Source organism: Galleria mellonella, unplaced genomic scaffold (genome assembly GCF_026898425.1).
Source record: "Galleria mellonella isolate WM207_F2 unplaced genomic scaffold, CSIRO_AGI_GalMel_v1 utg223, whole genome shotgun sequence".
Taxonomy (NCBI): Eukaryota; Metazoa; Arthropoda; class Insecta; order Lepidoptera; family Pyralidae; genus Galleria; species Galleria mellonella.
Genome location: NW_026442042.1, coordinates 1,356,677 through 1,375,140, shown reverse-complemented (window position 1 = coordinate 1,375,140; position 18,464 = coordinate 1,356,677). Strand labels below are relative to the sequence as shown.

At 30.5% G+C, this 18,464-nt stretch overlaps 1 protein-coding gene across 12 annotated transcripts in view; it reads left to right on the top strand.

Moving 5' to 3' along the window:
- The window catches only part of LOC113517221 (potassium voltage-gated channel subfamily H member 8-like), a 78,048-nt gene extending 60,702 nt beyond the window's left edge, over window positions 1–17,346 (top strand). For 9 of the 12 annotated variants that reach the window (XM_031912463.2, XM_031912459.2, XM_031912460.2 and 6 more), the window contains exons 6-17: window positions 1,646–1,902; window positions 2,075–2,309; window positions 2,384–2,547; window positions 2,716–2,932; window positions 6,283–6,462; window positions 8,151–8,350; window positions 10,885–11,134; window positions 11,207–11,322; window positions 12,727–13,010; window positions 14,880–15,081; window positions 16,074–16,223; window positions 16,499–17,346. In XM_031912463.2, the coding sequence (XP_031768323.2) occupies window positions 1,646–1,902; window positions 2,075–2,309; window positions 2,384–2,547; window positions 2,716–2,932; window positions 6,283–6,462; window positions 8,151–8,350; window positions 10,885–11,134; window positions 11,207–11,322; window positions 12,727–13,010; window positions 14,880–15,081; window positions 16,074–16,223; window positions 16,499–16,972 (2,729 nt within the window). In that variant the 3' untranslated portion in view covers window positions 16,973–17,346. The remainder of the gene's footprint in view (window positions 1–1,645; window positions 1,903–2,074; window positions 2,310–2,383; window positions 2,548–2,715; window positions 2,933–6,282; window positions 6,463–8,150; window positions 8,351–10,884; window positions 11,135–11,206; window positions 11,323–12,726; window positions 13,011–14,879; window positions 15,082–16,073; window positions 16,224–16,498) is intronic. The other 3 variants (XM_052894637.1, XM_052894636.1, XM_052894635.1) reach the window with 3 other exon arrangements.
- Window positions 17,347–18,464: the final 1,118 nt, after the last annotated feature.

Below are 18,464 nucleotides of genomic sequence, written 5' to 3'. Positions count from 1 at the left end.
TGTCGCCAGTGTTTGCTTCTTCGATACTGAAAATCATTTATTTTGCTCATTTTTATATTAATTAAACATGTATAACTACGGCAATTTCTCATTAAAATATGTAATTATGTTCATTCAATATATATATATATATATTAATTATCAAAAAAGTGTACGTTATTTAATAGCATAAAAGAAGCATATACCTATACAATAATCTAGTTGTCTTATCAAGGCTTAACCGTACCATAAAGAATGGGGGCATATGAAAATTTATAACGGCAACCAAAATCCTCAGGCAAAATTATGATGTTCTCGCTGAATATTTATTAATATAAATGCTTCATTATGCAAAATTGAGATGTAAGAAATCGAAATAAAAATAAGCAAAATATTTTATTACACTTCATTTCTGACTTTCTGACAACGAAATCTCTGAAACCGTAAAGCCCACAAACTTGAAAAGGGTTTTTGAAAATTCCGAAGGGATCTTCTATTTACACAGGGATTCCTTTTCATATTCATATATATTATAACATAGAAGCTTCGATTATACATACGAGTAGAAGTAAAAACCGCAGTTTTATCTGTATGAATTCTGTTCTTCTCAGTTGACATTTGCATTTCCCAAAACCCTACATACATATGTCTTTGTCACAAGAAAAACTGAAGTAACTTCAAGATTATTGATTTTATAATTCTGAAGATTTCGGGGTTTGTCAGTGAATGATAGATATTTCGCTTTTATATTATTATTATATATCGTCATATAGAAATGTATTATTTAATCCTACGTATATAGTTGGCTTGTTGACTTTCCGCTCATCAAATAATATTATTTCACGAATATCAAAATGTTAGTAAAGTTTAATTATCTATTGGTAACAAAGTGACTACATTTTGAGTTTTCATTTTATATTTTCATATAAACATTCAGTCATAACATGCATGGATCTGTCATTATTCTTATAAATTTATTTATTAGATAGTGTTGTAGTATACATATTGCATCGCGCATACATACATATCTATCTATAAATAAATATATATATTAAGAGACACCTTAGCATGACTTCGCACTAAATAAGTAGATAGCTTATTTACATCATTAGAAGCTGCCAAATTTTACTTCTTTTATTTATATTATTTATAAGTCAAATATATTACATCATTTACTTATTTTTATGTCATGGTAAATAGTTTTGCTTAGCTGGTGACATTTACTTAAACGCTAAATCTCATAATTGAATGGTAATAAAATTCAATTTATTTAGTTTTACTATTTGATGAAACTGAAGACTCATAAAAAGTATTTTCTTTGATTAATGTTTCATTAATGATTATTGAGATTTGGCTTTAATCCCATAATTTTTAAATTAAACAAGATTTTCTGGCTTCTCTTGAAACTTAGAAAGAGAATTCAAAGATCATATAGTACTTAACCTCGAATAACTTGCTTAATGTTAACGCACTTTGAATTATTTTTCATCTTAGTCTTCTGATAATATGAAAATAAATCGAAGTCATATTTAAACTACGATAACTAAGAGATCTCTTTCTAATAGCATATTAAAGATAATCTTGTTTATTCTTTATCAAAGTAGTAATTTGTAGTTTGTTAAAGATATCAATGTCAAGATAGTAACAGGGTGGTTTATGCGTGCAGGAGCCGCGGTGCGGCCTTCAGCTGGTGTGGTCACTCTAGCGTTATCCCCATTTGTACCCGCAGCGGCACTCTTGGGCGCCCGGTTTCGCGCTGAATCTAGTTGCCTACTTCCAGACCCAAATGGCAATCTTGACCCTGAAGCACCCTCGCCTGCCAATATGGGCAGAAGGCGCTCGAGGGCAGTACTATACCAGCTTTCGGGACATTATAAGCCAGATAAAATGAAGACAAAACTTAAACTCAACAATGTTAGTAAGGTAAACTTTATTATGAAACTCTCGCTGAGAAGACTCAATACAACTTTATTATAATTACGAATAAGTAATATGGGCCTTGGTCTATTAATTTTCTTACAAATATTATATAATTTCATAAAAAGAATTGTGGATGATGTGAAATGAATATGTAAGTATTTGTTTTACATTTTAGAATTTGTTACACTCCTCGGACCCACCGCTACCTGAATACAAAACATCGGCAATAAAAAGGTCAAGATTAATAATATCACATTATGGTGTTTTCAAAACATTTTGGGATTGGCTTATTCTCATAGCCACATTTTACGTGGCAGTTGTCGTTCCTTATAACGCCAGTTTTGTTGACGAAGGTCATCCGAGAATTAGTGTAACAATGGACGTCCTAGTTGAAGCTCTGTTCATTATTGGTATGTTAAATAAAGATATTGTTTAATTTACTTCATAAGAATATTCATGATACTAATGTATTACATTATTTTAGATATATTACTAAACTTTCGTACAACGTTTGTAAGTAAAAAGGGTGAAGTAGTCTCGGACTCGAAAGCGATAGCTCTTAATTACATCCGATCCTGGTTTGTGGTGGATCTCCTGGCCGCGCTACCATTTGACCTACTTTACGCGTCCGATGTCTACAGCGGAGCGGTAAGCTAACAAAACAAACTAATTAATTTTACGGTGCTGTTATTTAATTATTGCTAAAACGAGCACTTTCAATTGATCGGCTTCCAAGAAAACGAAAAGTTAACAAGCAATTCCAAGTTGTCCCTAAATCTGGAGACCGCAAATTGAATTGTAATTTGTCTGTTTCAGGAGTCAACACACGGTAACGTGCATTTAGTGAAATTAACGAGGTTATTAAGACTTGCGCGCTTGTTACAAAAAATGGATCGTTATTCGCAGTACTCTGCCTTGATACTGACACTGTTGATGTTGTCGTTTACTTTGGTGGCGCACTGGTTGGCCTGTATCTGGTTCATAATAGCTGAAAAAGAAATTGAACATCATAAACATGAAATTTGGGATTTAGGTAAGTAAGTACATGACAACGTTATTTTCGGATACCACAGCCTTTGTAGATTTTCGGATACCACAGCCTTACCAGTGGGAGACTTTGTACAAAAGTCGATTGCTTGGGTACCTCTGTCCCATTCGTGTTTCAACCGTGAAGCAGTTGTGTTTGCATGGCTGTGTTTCGGTTTGAAGGGTGGGATATGGCCTGAATTTACTGGGTACAGAGGAATAACACCTGAGTCCTCAGAAATGGCAACGCATGAGGGGTATCATGGGCAAAACAGTATACTCTGTTATGTCCATGGTACTGCTCATGTCTATAGGCGACGGTTACCACTTTCCATCAGGTGGGCCGTCAGCTTGTTTGCCATTCTAAGTTGTATAAAAAAAAAAAAGATAAAACAAGTTTGGATAATCATAAAGTATAATTTCAGCGTTTGTAAAGATCAATTGATATTTTTTATAACTTAGGTACGAAGCCCTAAAATATATATATACAACCTTGAACGCCAGAAGAAGTGGGTATAAACCTGATAAAATTAAACTCCTTGAATAATCCCACACATTCAAAATTGCGCATCTGTAGGTAGCTATTGTTACAAAATTAGTTAAATATAATATTATTGAACATTCAATATTATTTTAAAGTTACTTGTTACACATAAATACTATAACGTAACTTAAATGCACTTTTTATCAATATAAGAGAATATTAATTAAGGATTACAAGATTTTAAAAAAATATATAAGTAAACAGAGTCGAATTGTTAAAACATAGATTGATATAAAACACTATATTCACCCATTGATCGAAAGCAACAAGCCAGCTTTGCAATAAGCGACTACCATTTGTCATCGATTGTCGAAATGTCAATGCCATTGTTTGCCGCGATTAATCGACATAAGTTCTATTGTTAATACCTCCTAAATAACTAATATTTTATTATATTAACTTTATTTAATTAGATATTTTAATTACTTAGTAGTAAACGTAAAAGGTGGTTTTAGAGATTTACTTCATATATAAGTATGAGTTTGGGAGCTTTATTTTGGACGACATATTTTTTTTAATAATTTTCAATCATATAATATACCATTAAGAAATCTAATGACATGGAAAGTTTGGAATTTGTGTTAATTGATCTCTTCGTTTATGTAGTCGATTTTTTTTTTAATTGTATTTATCTAGGTGAGGTCCCGGCATAGAATAGGCTACCCCTTCCTTTCCCGAGGGTGTCGTGAGATAGTGAGTTTGAGGCAGCATCGTCCCTCTTAGAACATCTCCAAAACCTAACTGCGGTTGCCAATCCGCCTGCCAAGCGTCGCAACTACTGGCTAAATCCTCCAAGGGGAAGACTTGTGTTCAGCAGTGGACAGTTAAAGGCTGATGTGATGATGATGATCTACTCTATTTCATAGTAAGAATAGCAATGTTTAGTTCTTAAGCGACTTCAAAAAGGAAAGGGTTGATGATATCTTCGCCTATTCTAAAGTTATTTTTATAATTCTTTTTAATCCATATAGTGTACCTACATCATACTGATTCCATATAAATTTTATTATATTTGATGACGCTATTTTTTTTTGCACAACAAAATCTTAAATTATTGTAAATCAATAGTACTTACTATCTATAAAAATAAATGGGTACCTACAAATCACTGATTCACTTATTTCTAAAATTGGCTGTTTCTGATAAAGCATTCGATGTTAAATTGACCGTGAGCATGACCTCACCCGGGCTGAGGGAAATTGTAATCCGAATTCAGCTGAAGCAATATTATGAACGATGTGTGATTAATTTATTCAAATTCCATTATATAATGAAATTGTAATATTATTGTTGAGAAAGTTATGGCCCCCTGGTTTTTGCCCCATCTTCAGACCGTAAAGGTCATGAGTTCGAATTTAGTCAATAATAAATTATTTCACTGTAGCCGACTAATTCTTTGGTATTGGAAAGCACCTTTATAATACTCGTAAATCAAATTAATCTTAGTGACAATGGTATAAAAATGTGCACAAAATTGCATTGTATGTATTTTTTTGTGCACCTACCTACATTTGTAGCGCAACTGTTGCCCGCATTTATTTATGCAACAAAGAATAGTAAATAGGCAAACGGACACCCTGATAGAAAAAGGTAATCTATAAACAGCACCATGGATATCATAGAATACAAAATAGAATAAAAAATACAACCGAATTGAGAACAATTTTGTGAAGTCGGTTGAAAATAAAAAGTAACCAAAAATTTTCTCCCATATTATTTAACAGTTCAACGCGCTGTATTAATATGGATGGCTTAAATATTTTTGTCGTTATTCGCCCCATGTTTGTTTAATAAAACTGTTCAGATTTGTTATTAAAACACTCCCTTTAAAGGATTTTAACGATTTCGATTGTATTCTAAAAAGATATTAATAACATGTCTACTTACATCACTTTATTTTTCATCGATTGTCCCAATGCTTCTCAATTATCGTACAAATTCATGAAACAAAAGCTTTTGTTAGCTTTTTTCAAACCCGTTTCAGGGGTGGTTGATCTCGATACCGAGTTAAGTGCTTCGCTGAAGGATCATTACTTTTTATATGTACTTACCTACATAAATGCATACTTATTCGTTTATGTTTATATTTATTTCTTATGAAACACGAAATAATGGCAAATATTTTATTTTACTTTTGTAACACCATTCAATTGCGTTTATTTAAAACTGTAAATCAATATTGTTTATTGTTATTAGTAAATTTTTATTCAATAATACTGTGATTCGCAACTTATATTTAACTTATTTTATACTTGTATACACAAAGGATATAAAAACAATGTGATAATAGCCAAACAAATCTAGATATATACAAACAAGCGACCTTACCTCTATAGATTTCGTCCCACCAAACTCGTAATATATAAAGAAGCTTTATAATTTAAAAATTCAATGTTATATATGTAATATAAATGTGTAGTGTCTGGTATGTAATAGTATGTGTGATACTAAAACTTTGTAACTAAAATAGCTGTATCCCACGACTTCGCTCGTATGAATCAGAATATAAAATACCTTACTAGTATTCGTAGTCACAAGTTAGTGTAAACTTGGTTACTCGTATCGTGTACCAGCTGTTTAAGCATAATTGAGTAATAAACATACAAACATCTTTATAAACTTTCATATTTATAATATTAGTAGGATGTTATAAATTACAAAACTGATAAATATACAATATATTTAATAATATTAAATAAATGTGAATATAAATCTATAAGTAATATAAATAATTATCACGTGTAGACTCATATTCGTAATATATCAATATTAATAACTACAAAGTTCCACTAATTGTATTTATTTGTCTATAGGATGGATCAATAACTTAGCAGAACGACTGAAAATGCCAATTCCCAACATTTCCCATAGCGAAACCTACGTCACGGCCCTTTACTTCACATGTTCATCGCTGACGAGCGTGGGCTTCGGTAACGTTTCCGCCAACACATTGCCAGAGAAGGTCTTTAGCATAATAACTATGCTAATTGGAGGTATGAATATCAAGTTTAAATGTTATCTAAAAGATATATTGTTTCGCTATAACTTAATGAAATCTCGTTGAAAATATCATAGAAACACTCACTATACAAATTAGTAATAAATCGTAACATTCGTTCGATTAATCGATTGTTAATATATCCTACTATTGGACATCAACAGATTCATAATCGAGTCGATTATTCGTTTATTTACAATATAATAAAATTCTATTAAAAAAACTATAGTTGCATTTATTTGATTACTTAATTTACTTGATTATATTTTATAGCATTTCTTTAAACACTATATTGTATTTGTCTTTGAATTCTTATGTAATGGATATCACAAATTAAATAGAGAAATATTTTTTTTAAATATCACTGTAATAATCAATGCCTTTTTTAATAGTTTTATTATTTTCTTAGATTTTCTTCTCCTTTCATTGTATGCATTGTAAATTGATGGAATTCTTATATATTATGATAACATGTCCTGTCCTGTATTATCTAACGTTCAATTTACTGACACTATGAATTGATAATACTACTTAATATGAATTGGTACTACTTACTACCTATAAAAGTATTTATTTAAAATATTTATATCTTGTACTCTATTTGCTTAGCAACTTCTAGAAACCCGCTCAATGCAAACATAAAGGATTCAGTTAAATTTTGAAACATATAAATTTATGACGTAATAATTTATACATACTTAAGGGTATAACTACGTAATAAAATTATCTAATATTATTGTTACATAATCATATACATAGTTACACCACTTTGCATAATAAAATAGGGTCACGGGTACAACGATTCGGAGTCGGGTCCATTTAGGAAATGAACCTTACAAAATTGGCTCAACTCAGCGTTATGGGTTGTGCTCTCAAATGTTTGTTATCTGGTATCTTAATATTGTTTTAGTTTGAGTACAATAGGTTTATTCCATAAAACAACTTTGACAATTTCACTAACAACTTTAGAGTCATCATCTCTCATAATCATCATATTTTAGTACAAAAATTACATAAAAGTGTAAATTTAGAATTTTAAATAAAAAGTAAAATTAGATTAATAATATATTATTTATTTATTCATTATTGCATATCAAAACTTTGTACAAGTGTCGACCTTATTGCCATATGGCATTCTCTATTAGCTAACCATGAGATAAAAAAAGAAAGCGTATGAAGAGCAAAAGTGATGAAAAATCTGTGACATAATTATAGTACTTACATAATTATTATTGTAACATACTGAAATTATTATACATATTATATAAGAAATACACATATAATACATAATCATTTATTTTAATATATAGAGGTAATAGTAATGTAATAATATATTATATTTTAAGTAAAAAACAACAAATATCTAATTTCATAAAAAAATGAACGACGCGGCCTCGGCCATTATATTATTTTGGTGCTTTTATAATTTACTTTTGAATATCGTTTCAAATTACTTTAATTTCCCTAAATAAATTGCAAAATTTTGACTGTACCTATTTTGTATACTACCTACCTACCTACTATGAATACTTACATATTTTAAAGTCTTCCGAAAGTTCATGAAAAATTTATACTTATTAAAAATGTTATTTGAAAAAGACAAATTCGTGTCGAACAGTTTCATGAAAGTAGACCTAAAATAATTTATGTTTATATAGAATATATTTATAATTATTATTTCAGCATTGATGCATGCCGTGGTATTTGGTAATGTAACAGCTATCATACAGCGAATGTACTCACGTCGTTCCATGTACCAAACAAAATGGCGTGATTTAAAAGACTTTCTGTCACTGAACCAAGTGCCAAAAGAATTAAAGCAGCGAATGCAGGACTATTTTCAGACCATGTGGTCACTTAACCACGGTATAGACATCCATGAAGTAAGTATATTAAATAACTTTTAATAACAACACATACATATGGATAGATACCTAATTATTCTCCTATAATTACTTGTCTGATAAGCGTAGCATTACTACTCACACACAACCCAATAATATATAAGTATGTCTTTGCAGTAAAGCTTTTCGTATTCTTATTATATTTCTTCTGTGACATTTTCTGAACTTCATTTTTCCTGTAGAAGTTCTTACCTATTTCACCATTATTAATGTTGTGACAAGAACAGAACTTTCTTAACTCAAGTAGAGTTTTGTCACTAACCAATTGTTATCTTATATCCTTACATCCAAAGTATAGGTATCAGATACAGGAACGAGCTATTGTAACATTATGATACGTCAAATGACATAGGATTAAAAGTATCGCTAAAATTCGACGTCAAGTCATGTTTTGTAATTCAATTAAGTTTGCAATTAAATGAAAATATTAATTTTGAAATAATAATTTTATATCATATCAAGTAATAATAATGTGGTTAATGAAATTCATTCAATACAAACGCCTATATATATGTAGGTCTTATTCCCCAAAAATAGTAAAACGCACGGGGGCTATTAGGGCCTCACAGAGTAATTCTGTGATAACCATAATATGAATTTTACTATGAATAAATACTTAGTAAATAATAATAATTATTATGAATATGGTAAAGGAAAAATATATACAATACTTGGTCTTAAAATTAAAAATGTAATCAAAATAGTTTTCTTTCAATATTATTTATAATGAAGGAATCAAATAAGAAATATCGATATCTTCAGAAAAATACTTCAAAAGTTAAACTCTATACAATCCTGACTAGCTATTATCTAGCTAGCAAATAAAAATCTAATATCTTCTACTTATAGTGAGAGACCCACGTCCTTTATGTGGGCCTGTTATACTTTGATAGGATGATGTGATTTGATATCCATGATGTCGTTCATATCTATAGATGACTAGCATAACTTTCCATTAAAGGAGCCATTAATATGTGTGTTATTACCAATAATATGATAAAATGTATTTGGAATAGATTCCCATAATATTTTTGCTGGATAATTATCATCTATTGTTATGATCATCTATACACCTATATTACACTCAATGCATTGTACAAATCATATACTTTGTGATGTTCGTGACGTCGACATGACACTTTGATATTCTAAACCTGGCCTCATTAAACTTCGATGACTGATTTATTAAATAAGGGTTAATATTTCAGAAAGATTATATAATATTTCATAGAAATTTTGCTTAATATTAAACCTCAACATCAAAAATAACGTTAATGAAAAACATTATACGGATGTCATCAAAAACGTTCCATATTAAAAATGGAGCCAATCTCGCTGTAAAAGGTTATGAAATCTTATTATTAGATATTGAAAAAAAAAACTGAATTTAAGCTTATAACACATTCCACAACTTTTTATGGTAGATCATTGGTTAACATATTTTTTAAACATTTAACATTTTTGATAGATTCTTCATTTTTTATAAAAAGTAGTGTTCCTTAGAATATACCAACGATATCTAGTTAACGTAGGGCTTTAGTTTCAAAACAAATTCAAAGACATAAAATTCAACACATACGAGTACGTAACTGTACAAAACCGGAGAAAATAACAAATGCTTTACATTTGTCACTTTCTCCAGCCTTGTGCCGTTAAAAAGATTTGTTTAAGAAGTATTTACGCGTACACATGCAATCTGACAAGGAGGTGAAAAGTAAATATTTGTACTTTGTTTTTATACTTAATTTTCTTGTGTCGTCTTCTTTTGAATGCACTGAATTATCGTATGGAATTACAATAAGAAAAATATCAAATATATATTTATAATCTTACTAAATGTCACATAATACGGTTGTATTTTACTATTTTCCTTAATTTTACATAAAAAGATATTAAAAGTTAGTAGTATTTGGTCAACAGCGTTACTACCGCGTTATATATATATATATATATATATATATATATATATATATATATATATATATATATAAATGACACATTCGATTCACGGTTATTAAGTAGTCAGACAATAATTTTCTTTACTAACTTGGAAAGGCAAGCAAGCTAAAGACTCACCTGGTGGATAAAAACCAATATATCATTTGATCCTTTCGTTTTCTCTTCATTTCACAACAATTCTCTTTTTTATGTACCTACTTTTATATATCTATATAATATCTGATGAAAACAACCAAGAAAGACGATATTGTGTAATTAATATGTAATTTAAACTTAGGAAGTGTCTAGAGTCTCCGTAACAAACTTGGTGATCTAGCAAAAACACTTTGAAGCTATAAACTTCGGCTGACGCTAATAGCATAGTTAGACCACATTTCTAGACTCACAATAAAAAGCGTCTGAAAACGTTCTATGTCTGATACGACTTTCGCTTATAGATAATATAATAAAATGGCAAATTTAATGATCATCGCTTTGAAGTCGTAAACGAGATGAACTTACTCTGTCGAAAATCTTATTTTATTATCTGTTTACTACGGGTCTACTTATTTTAGACGTTGAAGGAGTTTCCCGAGGAACTCAGAGGCGACGTATCATTACATTTGCATCGGGAGATATTATCACTTCCGATATTCGAGTCAGCCTCCCAGGGATGTTTGAAGTTGCTCTCTCTGCATATCCGTAACAACTTTTGCGCCCCAGGAGAATATCTCGTTCATAAAGGAGATGCGCTCACGTACATTTACTACATTTGCAACGGTTCTATGGAAGTTATGCAGAATGACATGGTGGTCGCAATTTTGGGTGAGTATTCTAATAGTGTTTATGAAATTTATGTTGATCGTATCAATTAATTCAACTATTGTAATCAAACAGGGAAAGGAGATTTAGTGGGTTGCGATATGAATACTCATTTGCAAGCTTACAATGGAACGGGACAACCCCAATCTAATAATCCTGATGTGGTCGTTAAATCGAGCAGCGATGTGAAGGTACATATATTAATTTAATGAGTAATATTTAGTTTTTAAATAGGTATCAGTTATTTGACCTTTTAAGGTGAATTATATTTTTAAGGGTGATACCAATTTAATTATAACTATAAATATATAGCTGTAAATTTTATTATGTTTTTATTTTGTAAAATAAATAAATATATATTTACATTTACAATTTAATTACGTAAAAGATGATTGTAACAGGTAGGAGCATAATAAATTTTACTCTGTTTTACGGCACTGAGGTGATATAATCATGAATTAATATGCAGACGTCTAAATTATATGAAAAGTACTGCGTACATTACCGATTCTGCATCGGCGACACCATCTTCAAGCTTGTTTGAATAGTTTTGTTATGGGAAGTCTCAGCCTTTCTACGAGTACTTCGATAACTCAAATTTAATTAAATCTTTCTACGTATGTTATTGATTATTTAAGATATATTCTAGTATAACTTCTTAGGTTGATTATTTAGGATAACTATTATACCCACTCTCCGTAATAACTGTACAGTTATAACACAGACTGTACTGTTTTATCTAAGATCCTGTTATTTAAATTTTTGAGTTTTTGAACTCATCAAATTACTGAATGTAGTTAAATAAATTCAAAAGTATTAATAAGAGTAAAATAAAAACAGGCTGACAAATATTCATAGAATACTTACTTGAATGTAATAAGTATTAGAGAAGATTATTTAAATTTTATATAATCTAAGTAAGTTGAAAATAATCTTATATCTATTTTATGATACGATAGCGACTTGAGCAAAATCGAATGAAAATATTTACATAATATGTCAAGAAGCACTCATAACCAATGTTAGGTACTGTAAATACATTTACCTTTCATGCGTTATTTGCATTAATCATGTTCTTTTTACTCGTCATCTTGCAAAGGATTGCGTACTTTACATTACTTACATATGCATGAACTTATTAGATCTTCGATTTTAATAAAGAGCTAAAGTGATGCCTTTTGCATACCAACCAACCCACCGCCTACCTCCGTACAGTGGTACTATTCTACCTGTACTGTTAGCAATGAAATTAAATCACCGCTCGAGTCAAATTACGAAATCAAATCCCTCCTAAAGAAAATCTCAATTTGATGCTATTCATATTCCGTATCCAATTACCTATCTACATAATTTATATTAAATTAAATCTAATTTAAGTGTCCAGTAACAGCTGTAGGAATTTAGTTAATTATCAAACTATGTACTCGTATATTTTAACTCTTTCTAACGATCCCTTTAAAAGTTATTTTAAATAAATTTCTTTTCAGATATATGTGTAGCTTTATTTATTATTGCGGAATTCATTCAACTAGAAAAAGAAAATATATATATATATATATATAATAATTTTATTTCATACATATTTATAATTCCAGGCTTTAACCTATTGTGATTTGAAATGTATTCATATGGGTGGCTTGGCTGAAGTGCTTCGCTTGTACCCTGAATACCAACAAGAATTCATCCATGACATACAACACGATCTCACATACAACTTGAGAGAAGGTTATGAAGCAGAACAAGAATCTGAAGGAAACGGTCACCCTTCACTTACGTTACCGTCAATATCAGAAGACGACGAGAACGCTGCCGAAGACCACGCTCTATCACCGAAGAAACCTACATCTAGTGCGAATAGTCCGCGCCATCCTAAATTCAGGTTTGATAATATTTTAAACTAATAAGCACAGTAATTTATCCAAATTTGGGAAATAATTTGAATAATTATATAAAATAAGAAACCATCTACTTAGGTAACATAAAATTATACTTCGGTGAAAAACAAAATTTGTTAAACTAGGGCATCTATTTCGATATATGTTAAAAATTATATCGAAGTTGTGTACTATGTCTGTAATGTACGTATAAATTTATATTCCTACACTTAACATTTAGTAAACAATTAAGTTATTCCTTGTAAAATAAGATAAAAAGTAATCAAAAGAACCAATACCAAACCCAATTTATAAGTATATCCTTTTAGATAAAAAAAAAGTTCAAATCGGTTTATTACTGACGGATTTATGAGGTAATGAATATAAAAAATACGACTGATTTGAAAACCTCCATTTTTTCAAAGTTGAAAATAAAAATATTTTTATTCTAGTGAAATTACGCATGTGGGGTACCGTGGGAATTACAGTATCCCCCATGCATATACACAGTTGGTCCTGTTCATTTCTATGGACGACATTACCACTTTTAATCAAACAGGGCATCAACTTGTATGCCGATTTAAGCAGTATAAAAAAAGTATTAGTTTATTTTATGCACTGATAATTCCATAAACAAAAATCATTGATTGTTTATGGTACACATTTGGATTGTTTACTAAAGTGTCAAGCGTATAAAACGAATGTGTACTTAGGTATATGTGAAATGCCACTCACTAGCTAATCCTGAAATCTCTGGACACACGAAGCCTCCAAACAATATTTGGCGCAGAGACTCCTCGTGTAACGTAGGCGTCCACTATTAAGGAAAGATTTTTGAGAATTCCCATCGGAACTAAAGAAATCGATCTACGAGCGGACGAAGTTTCCTCCTAGATCTAATTTTATTTTATACGTGTCTTAAATTATCACTTGTTTTAGCATATTTTATAATTTATCAATTTTTAATAGTAATAACTTATTTAAATTATAGACATTATTTCGATTAAACTACACAATCAAAGAGAGAACTATCTGTCTCTTTCTTTCAACTTTATTTCTGTCTCTGAACCTAATTTTCCTTTTTTTTATAGACTTATTTATATTTTGTTCATTTACATTATTTTTTTTATTTTTAAAAGATTTTTGTAATATTTTTTTCCTTCTATTCATCTCCACTATACGTATTTTAGTTAGCTACCCTATTCCAAACTTACAAACAGTCCCCAGTAATTGAATTTATTCCGTATAATTAAATTGTAGGTACAAAACTTAATGTAGGCGCCTTAAACAATATTATACGAAGAACTAGCCGACTTTTCCTGGCCTCGCACGAGTAAAGTATAGGTATAACCTCGCATTACTGTCATAACCAAATAAAATAACGTAAATATAAAATGATTAACTCCGTGAATTGCATATAATAATGGAATTCTCACTCTAATTTTATGTATCAACTATTATTACTAACGTTATAAATGTGAAAGTATCTCTTGGCACCTTAACGGCCCAATCGTCATCGTCATGAAATTTAGTACACACGTAGTATTTGTCATGGAGAGGACATAGGCGACATTTTATCACGGCTAGTCAATATATCCTAGTGACATGGGTGAAATTGCGGATAAAACTTAGGGGAAAACAATGTGTTGATTTCAGTAATACACACGAAAAATAATTCTTCTTCAAATGACAATTTTTTTTTTTCATTTTCTTGAGAGAAACTAATTTCTAATTAGTATTTGCATTGCATGCATGCATTTTGCGTGCATTTATGTACCTACAGTAAATAATGTACTCTGAGCTTATCTTATATAAATAGACAGAAAACGCGGCGGTAACTTTATATTATGTACTCAGTAACAATTAATTTTCAGGTCGGACGGTCAACAGCGGCTTTCGCATCGGGAGTTACGAGAAAGGATAGAGAGACAGCGCTCAATTGCTACTCCAAAGATAACGAGGGCGGATTCATTAGAAGGATTAAATTTGGAGGTGCACAACACGAGGTCATCTGTAGAAAGGCTTGACACTCAAGTCTCCAGTCTACATCACGACGTAGCCGCACTCAGTATGGAGGCAAGTCAAATAGTAATCTCATATTAGCACATTAACGTTAACCCATTTGTCACGTACTAAACAAATTCTTACCGCCGTGATATCATTCAGATAGTAGGAATAATATTATAACATAATTATGTTGCCAAATAACAAATAGACATTTATAGTATGCCTAAATAATTAGATGAGAATATTGTAGGTGTATGTTAATTTTATTTTATCTTATTTACATTGTTAATAGGTTAAGGCACTTCTTAAGATAGGTATATTACTTCAAGGTTTTGATAAATGTTTATTACTAATGGAAATAATACATATGTTTGTTGTTTCCCCATTATTCTCCACATTTTTCTTGTCTTAGAAATTACCACCTACTTAGATTAAATAGGAGTGACACAAATTCCATTTTCTCGGTTTTATAATATATAAGAAAATGCTGTTGACTTTTATTCCCTTAAATCCATATAATCGCCGTACTCGAAAAGTCGTTCGCATAATAATTTTTGTAAATTCTCATAAAAATAAAATATTTTACCGTAATAAGGAGTTCGTAATGGATATAACGTATATCCATCCCAGGTAAATACTATGTAATTACACACACATTATTTCTTAAATAATTGTCCAGTAGATCTAGCTTGACAAAGACAGTCTAGTTACTATTTTATTAGATACATGTACCTGTATAAAGTGCGAACGAAACGCTCTGGTTAAATCAAATTCATTATTGTTTATTATCTAAATTTCACCCCCATACTAACTTAACAGCTCAATGCGCCATATTAGTAATGAGAAACTCAAATTTTTTCATCGTTTTCGATCTATGTTTCTTTGATAAAAATGTTCAATTCCGCTTGCGGAATACTAGTAGAATACTCACTTCAAAAGATGGTAACAATTTCAATGTCAAACCGTATACAACAAATTAATCAAAGAAGATTAGACCATACTACCTACTATACCACCTATTTAATACCTGTTGCTTTTTTCTGAAGTTTTGGTATTTTTAGGTTCGAAATGCAATCCAAGCTCTACAAGAAATGACAGGGCCAGCGGGCTGGCACGCAGCGCACTCCAATCCGAACTTGCAATGGAACGCACCACCCAATCAGCTTGCACGCAGTTGTAGTCACCCGCCAGACGTATTTTGTTGGGATCAGGCAAGCTTCCATGCTCTTATTTTATGTAAAGGCTGACCATATTCAAGCCTATGGTCAGTCTTCTCCACACTTTAAAGAAGTTTGTTTGAAAATGAAATTGTCATTAATTTTTCACAAACATCATTCGAATTGATTTAGTTTTATTATCAACATTTTCCATCTTCAACAAGTGAGGCAGAAATTTCATTTAAATAACAACCTTCGCGGTCTATAAGTTTGAGTTAAAAGCATAAGGAGTATTTAATAAACTCATTTACTTTATTTTTTTCCTACAGCAAGAGAGACCACTTACACCAGAACGACCAAAATCAAATAGGAGTACACAAACCGAACCATTCCTTCACTGCGTCACGCAATACATTATGGAGCATCCGGCCACAGTCATGCTATTACTAGGCTTAGACCCGATGGCCAATCTCGCGCCTGTTATGACACAAACTCTAGATTACTATGACCCTCGAGCCCGTAGATCGAGCGTACTCGAACAAATAGTGGAATCTGAAAATGGAAGTCAAACGCCGTCCAGTTCGGCTAGCGAGAAATTCGAAACTACAAGAAGCCTCAGCGGAAGTGCCAAGGATCTCAATACACAACCAGAACTGAAACGCTTGCTTGAACCAGAAAGAGTATCAAATTTAAAGAGAAGTAGACACTCTACGAGTGACCTACACGACGCCTCGGAGCGCCTACTAGCGACCAAGGCCTCTCATCCTAGCACGCGGAGTCTTAAATATAACATCAACAGTTAAATGAATATTCCATTTTCATATTACTTAGTACATTCTGCTCATTAGCCTTTAATAATGAAATAAAACTACTAGATTTAAAATACTTTTAATATCAATATAATTTATGATCATTGTTACCTTCTTCTTTAGTGTGATTCGCTTGTTGGATGCCTGTTTTATAAGCTTACAAAAAAGATTTTATACGTGTTATTTTTTCTATCAACGAATCTACTATTTTAATCAATTTTTATCTTCGTATTTAATACAAGATGTACATATCAAGTGTTATTGTTAGCTTAGTATTTAGATATTCTAGTCACTGTCTAAATGTATGTTGAAAGATTTGGGAACGATTATCATAAAGTATAACACCCCCCCCCTCTGCCCTCCCAAAAATAAACACGTTAAAATATAGACCAATATTTAATTATTTAGCGTTACGTGCTCCAAAAGGGGACCTTATAAAAATTTATTCAGGTTTATCTTTATATACCAACATAAAAATTAGATATAAGAAAATATTTTTTGTGATTTATGAATAGTTAAATGAATATAGTATATAATGAAGATACCGATAACATTATATTGGTATATATGTAGGACAATACTAAATAAGCTATGTAGATAAAATCTAAGCCTAAGGATACCTATAGGTATGCATATATCAAAAATATGTTTTGGCAATTTTCAAAATGATATAAAAAAAAAACATCATTTCTTCGATGATGTTGACATAATTGTGTCAAATGTAGACGTCTTCCTTTCATTTTACTAAACAGTATTATTTTTACATATTTTCCTATTGAGTAAAGGTGCCAAATTCTGATAAGCTTTTTTCAATAAATTATATGAAAAATTACATAAAGTGATATTGTTATCAATGAAAACTTTTCATTTTACATCTTATTGAATTATTACATAACAGTATTTTTAGAGAACTAAAAACATTTATGTAATCATTAATATGAGAACTATTTTTATATAAGAATTACACATAAACGACATAATTGTTTTCATTTACGAGTAATATGTAATCCATGTTAGGTACTTAGATACCCAGACGTTGATGTGAGATTGGTTACTCCTTTGTTATATTAATCGTATGATTAATTAGTTACGTCAAAGATAGTAGCTATATTAATTAATTTATCCTTACTGAGCTTCTATGCAACGAATGAACAGTAATATAATACTACATACCTTAATATCGCTTAGTTTGTTATGGTTCTTAAGTGTGTTACCCATTATAGTAATATTATACATATTATAGTAATCAGCTTATTTTATATCCGTATTAAAAATTTATAATCTAATTTTCTTTACTTCGCATAATTATTAAATAATCAAAAACAACTTTAAACAATTTAGTCATCTAAAAATAAAATAAACAAAAATGTATGCTATAAATATCCCCTTTTATCCCCGATGGTTATACGCGTGGTTTTTGAATAAATCATACTCCAGAATTTAAATTCGACCTTCAGACAATTGTAAAAATTTTCAATAAATTTGA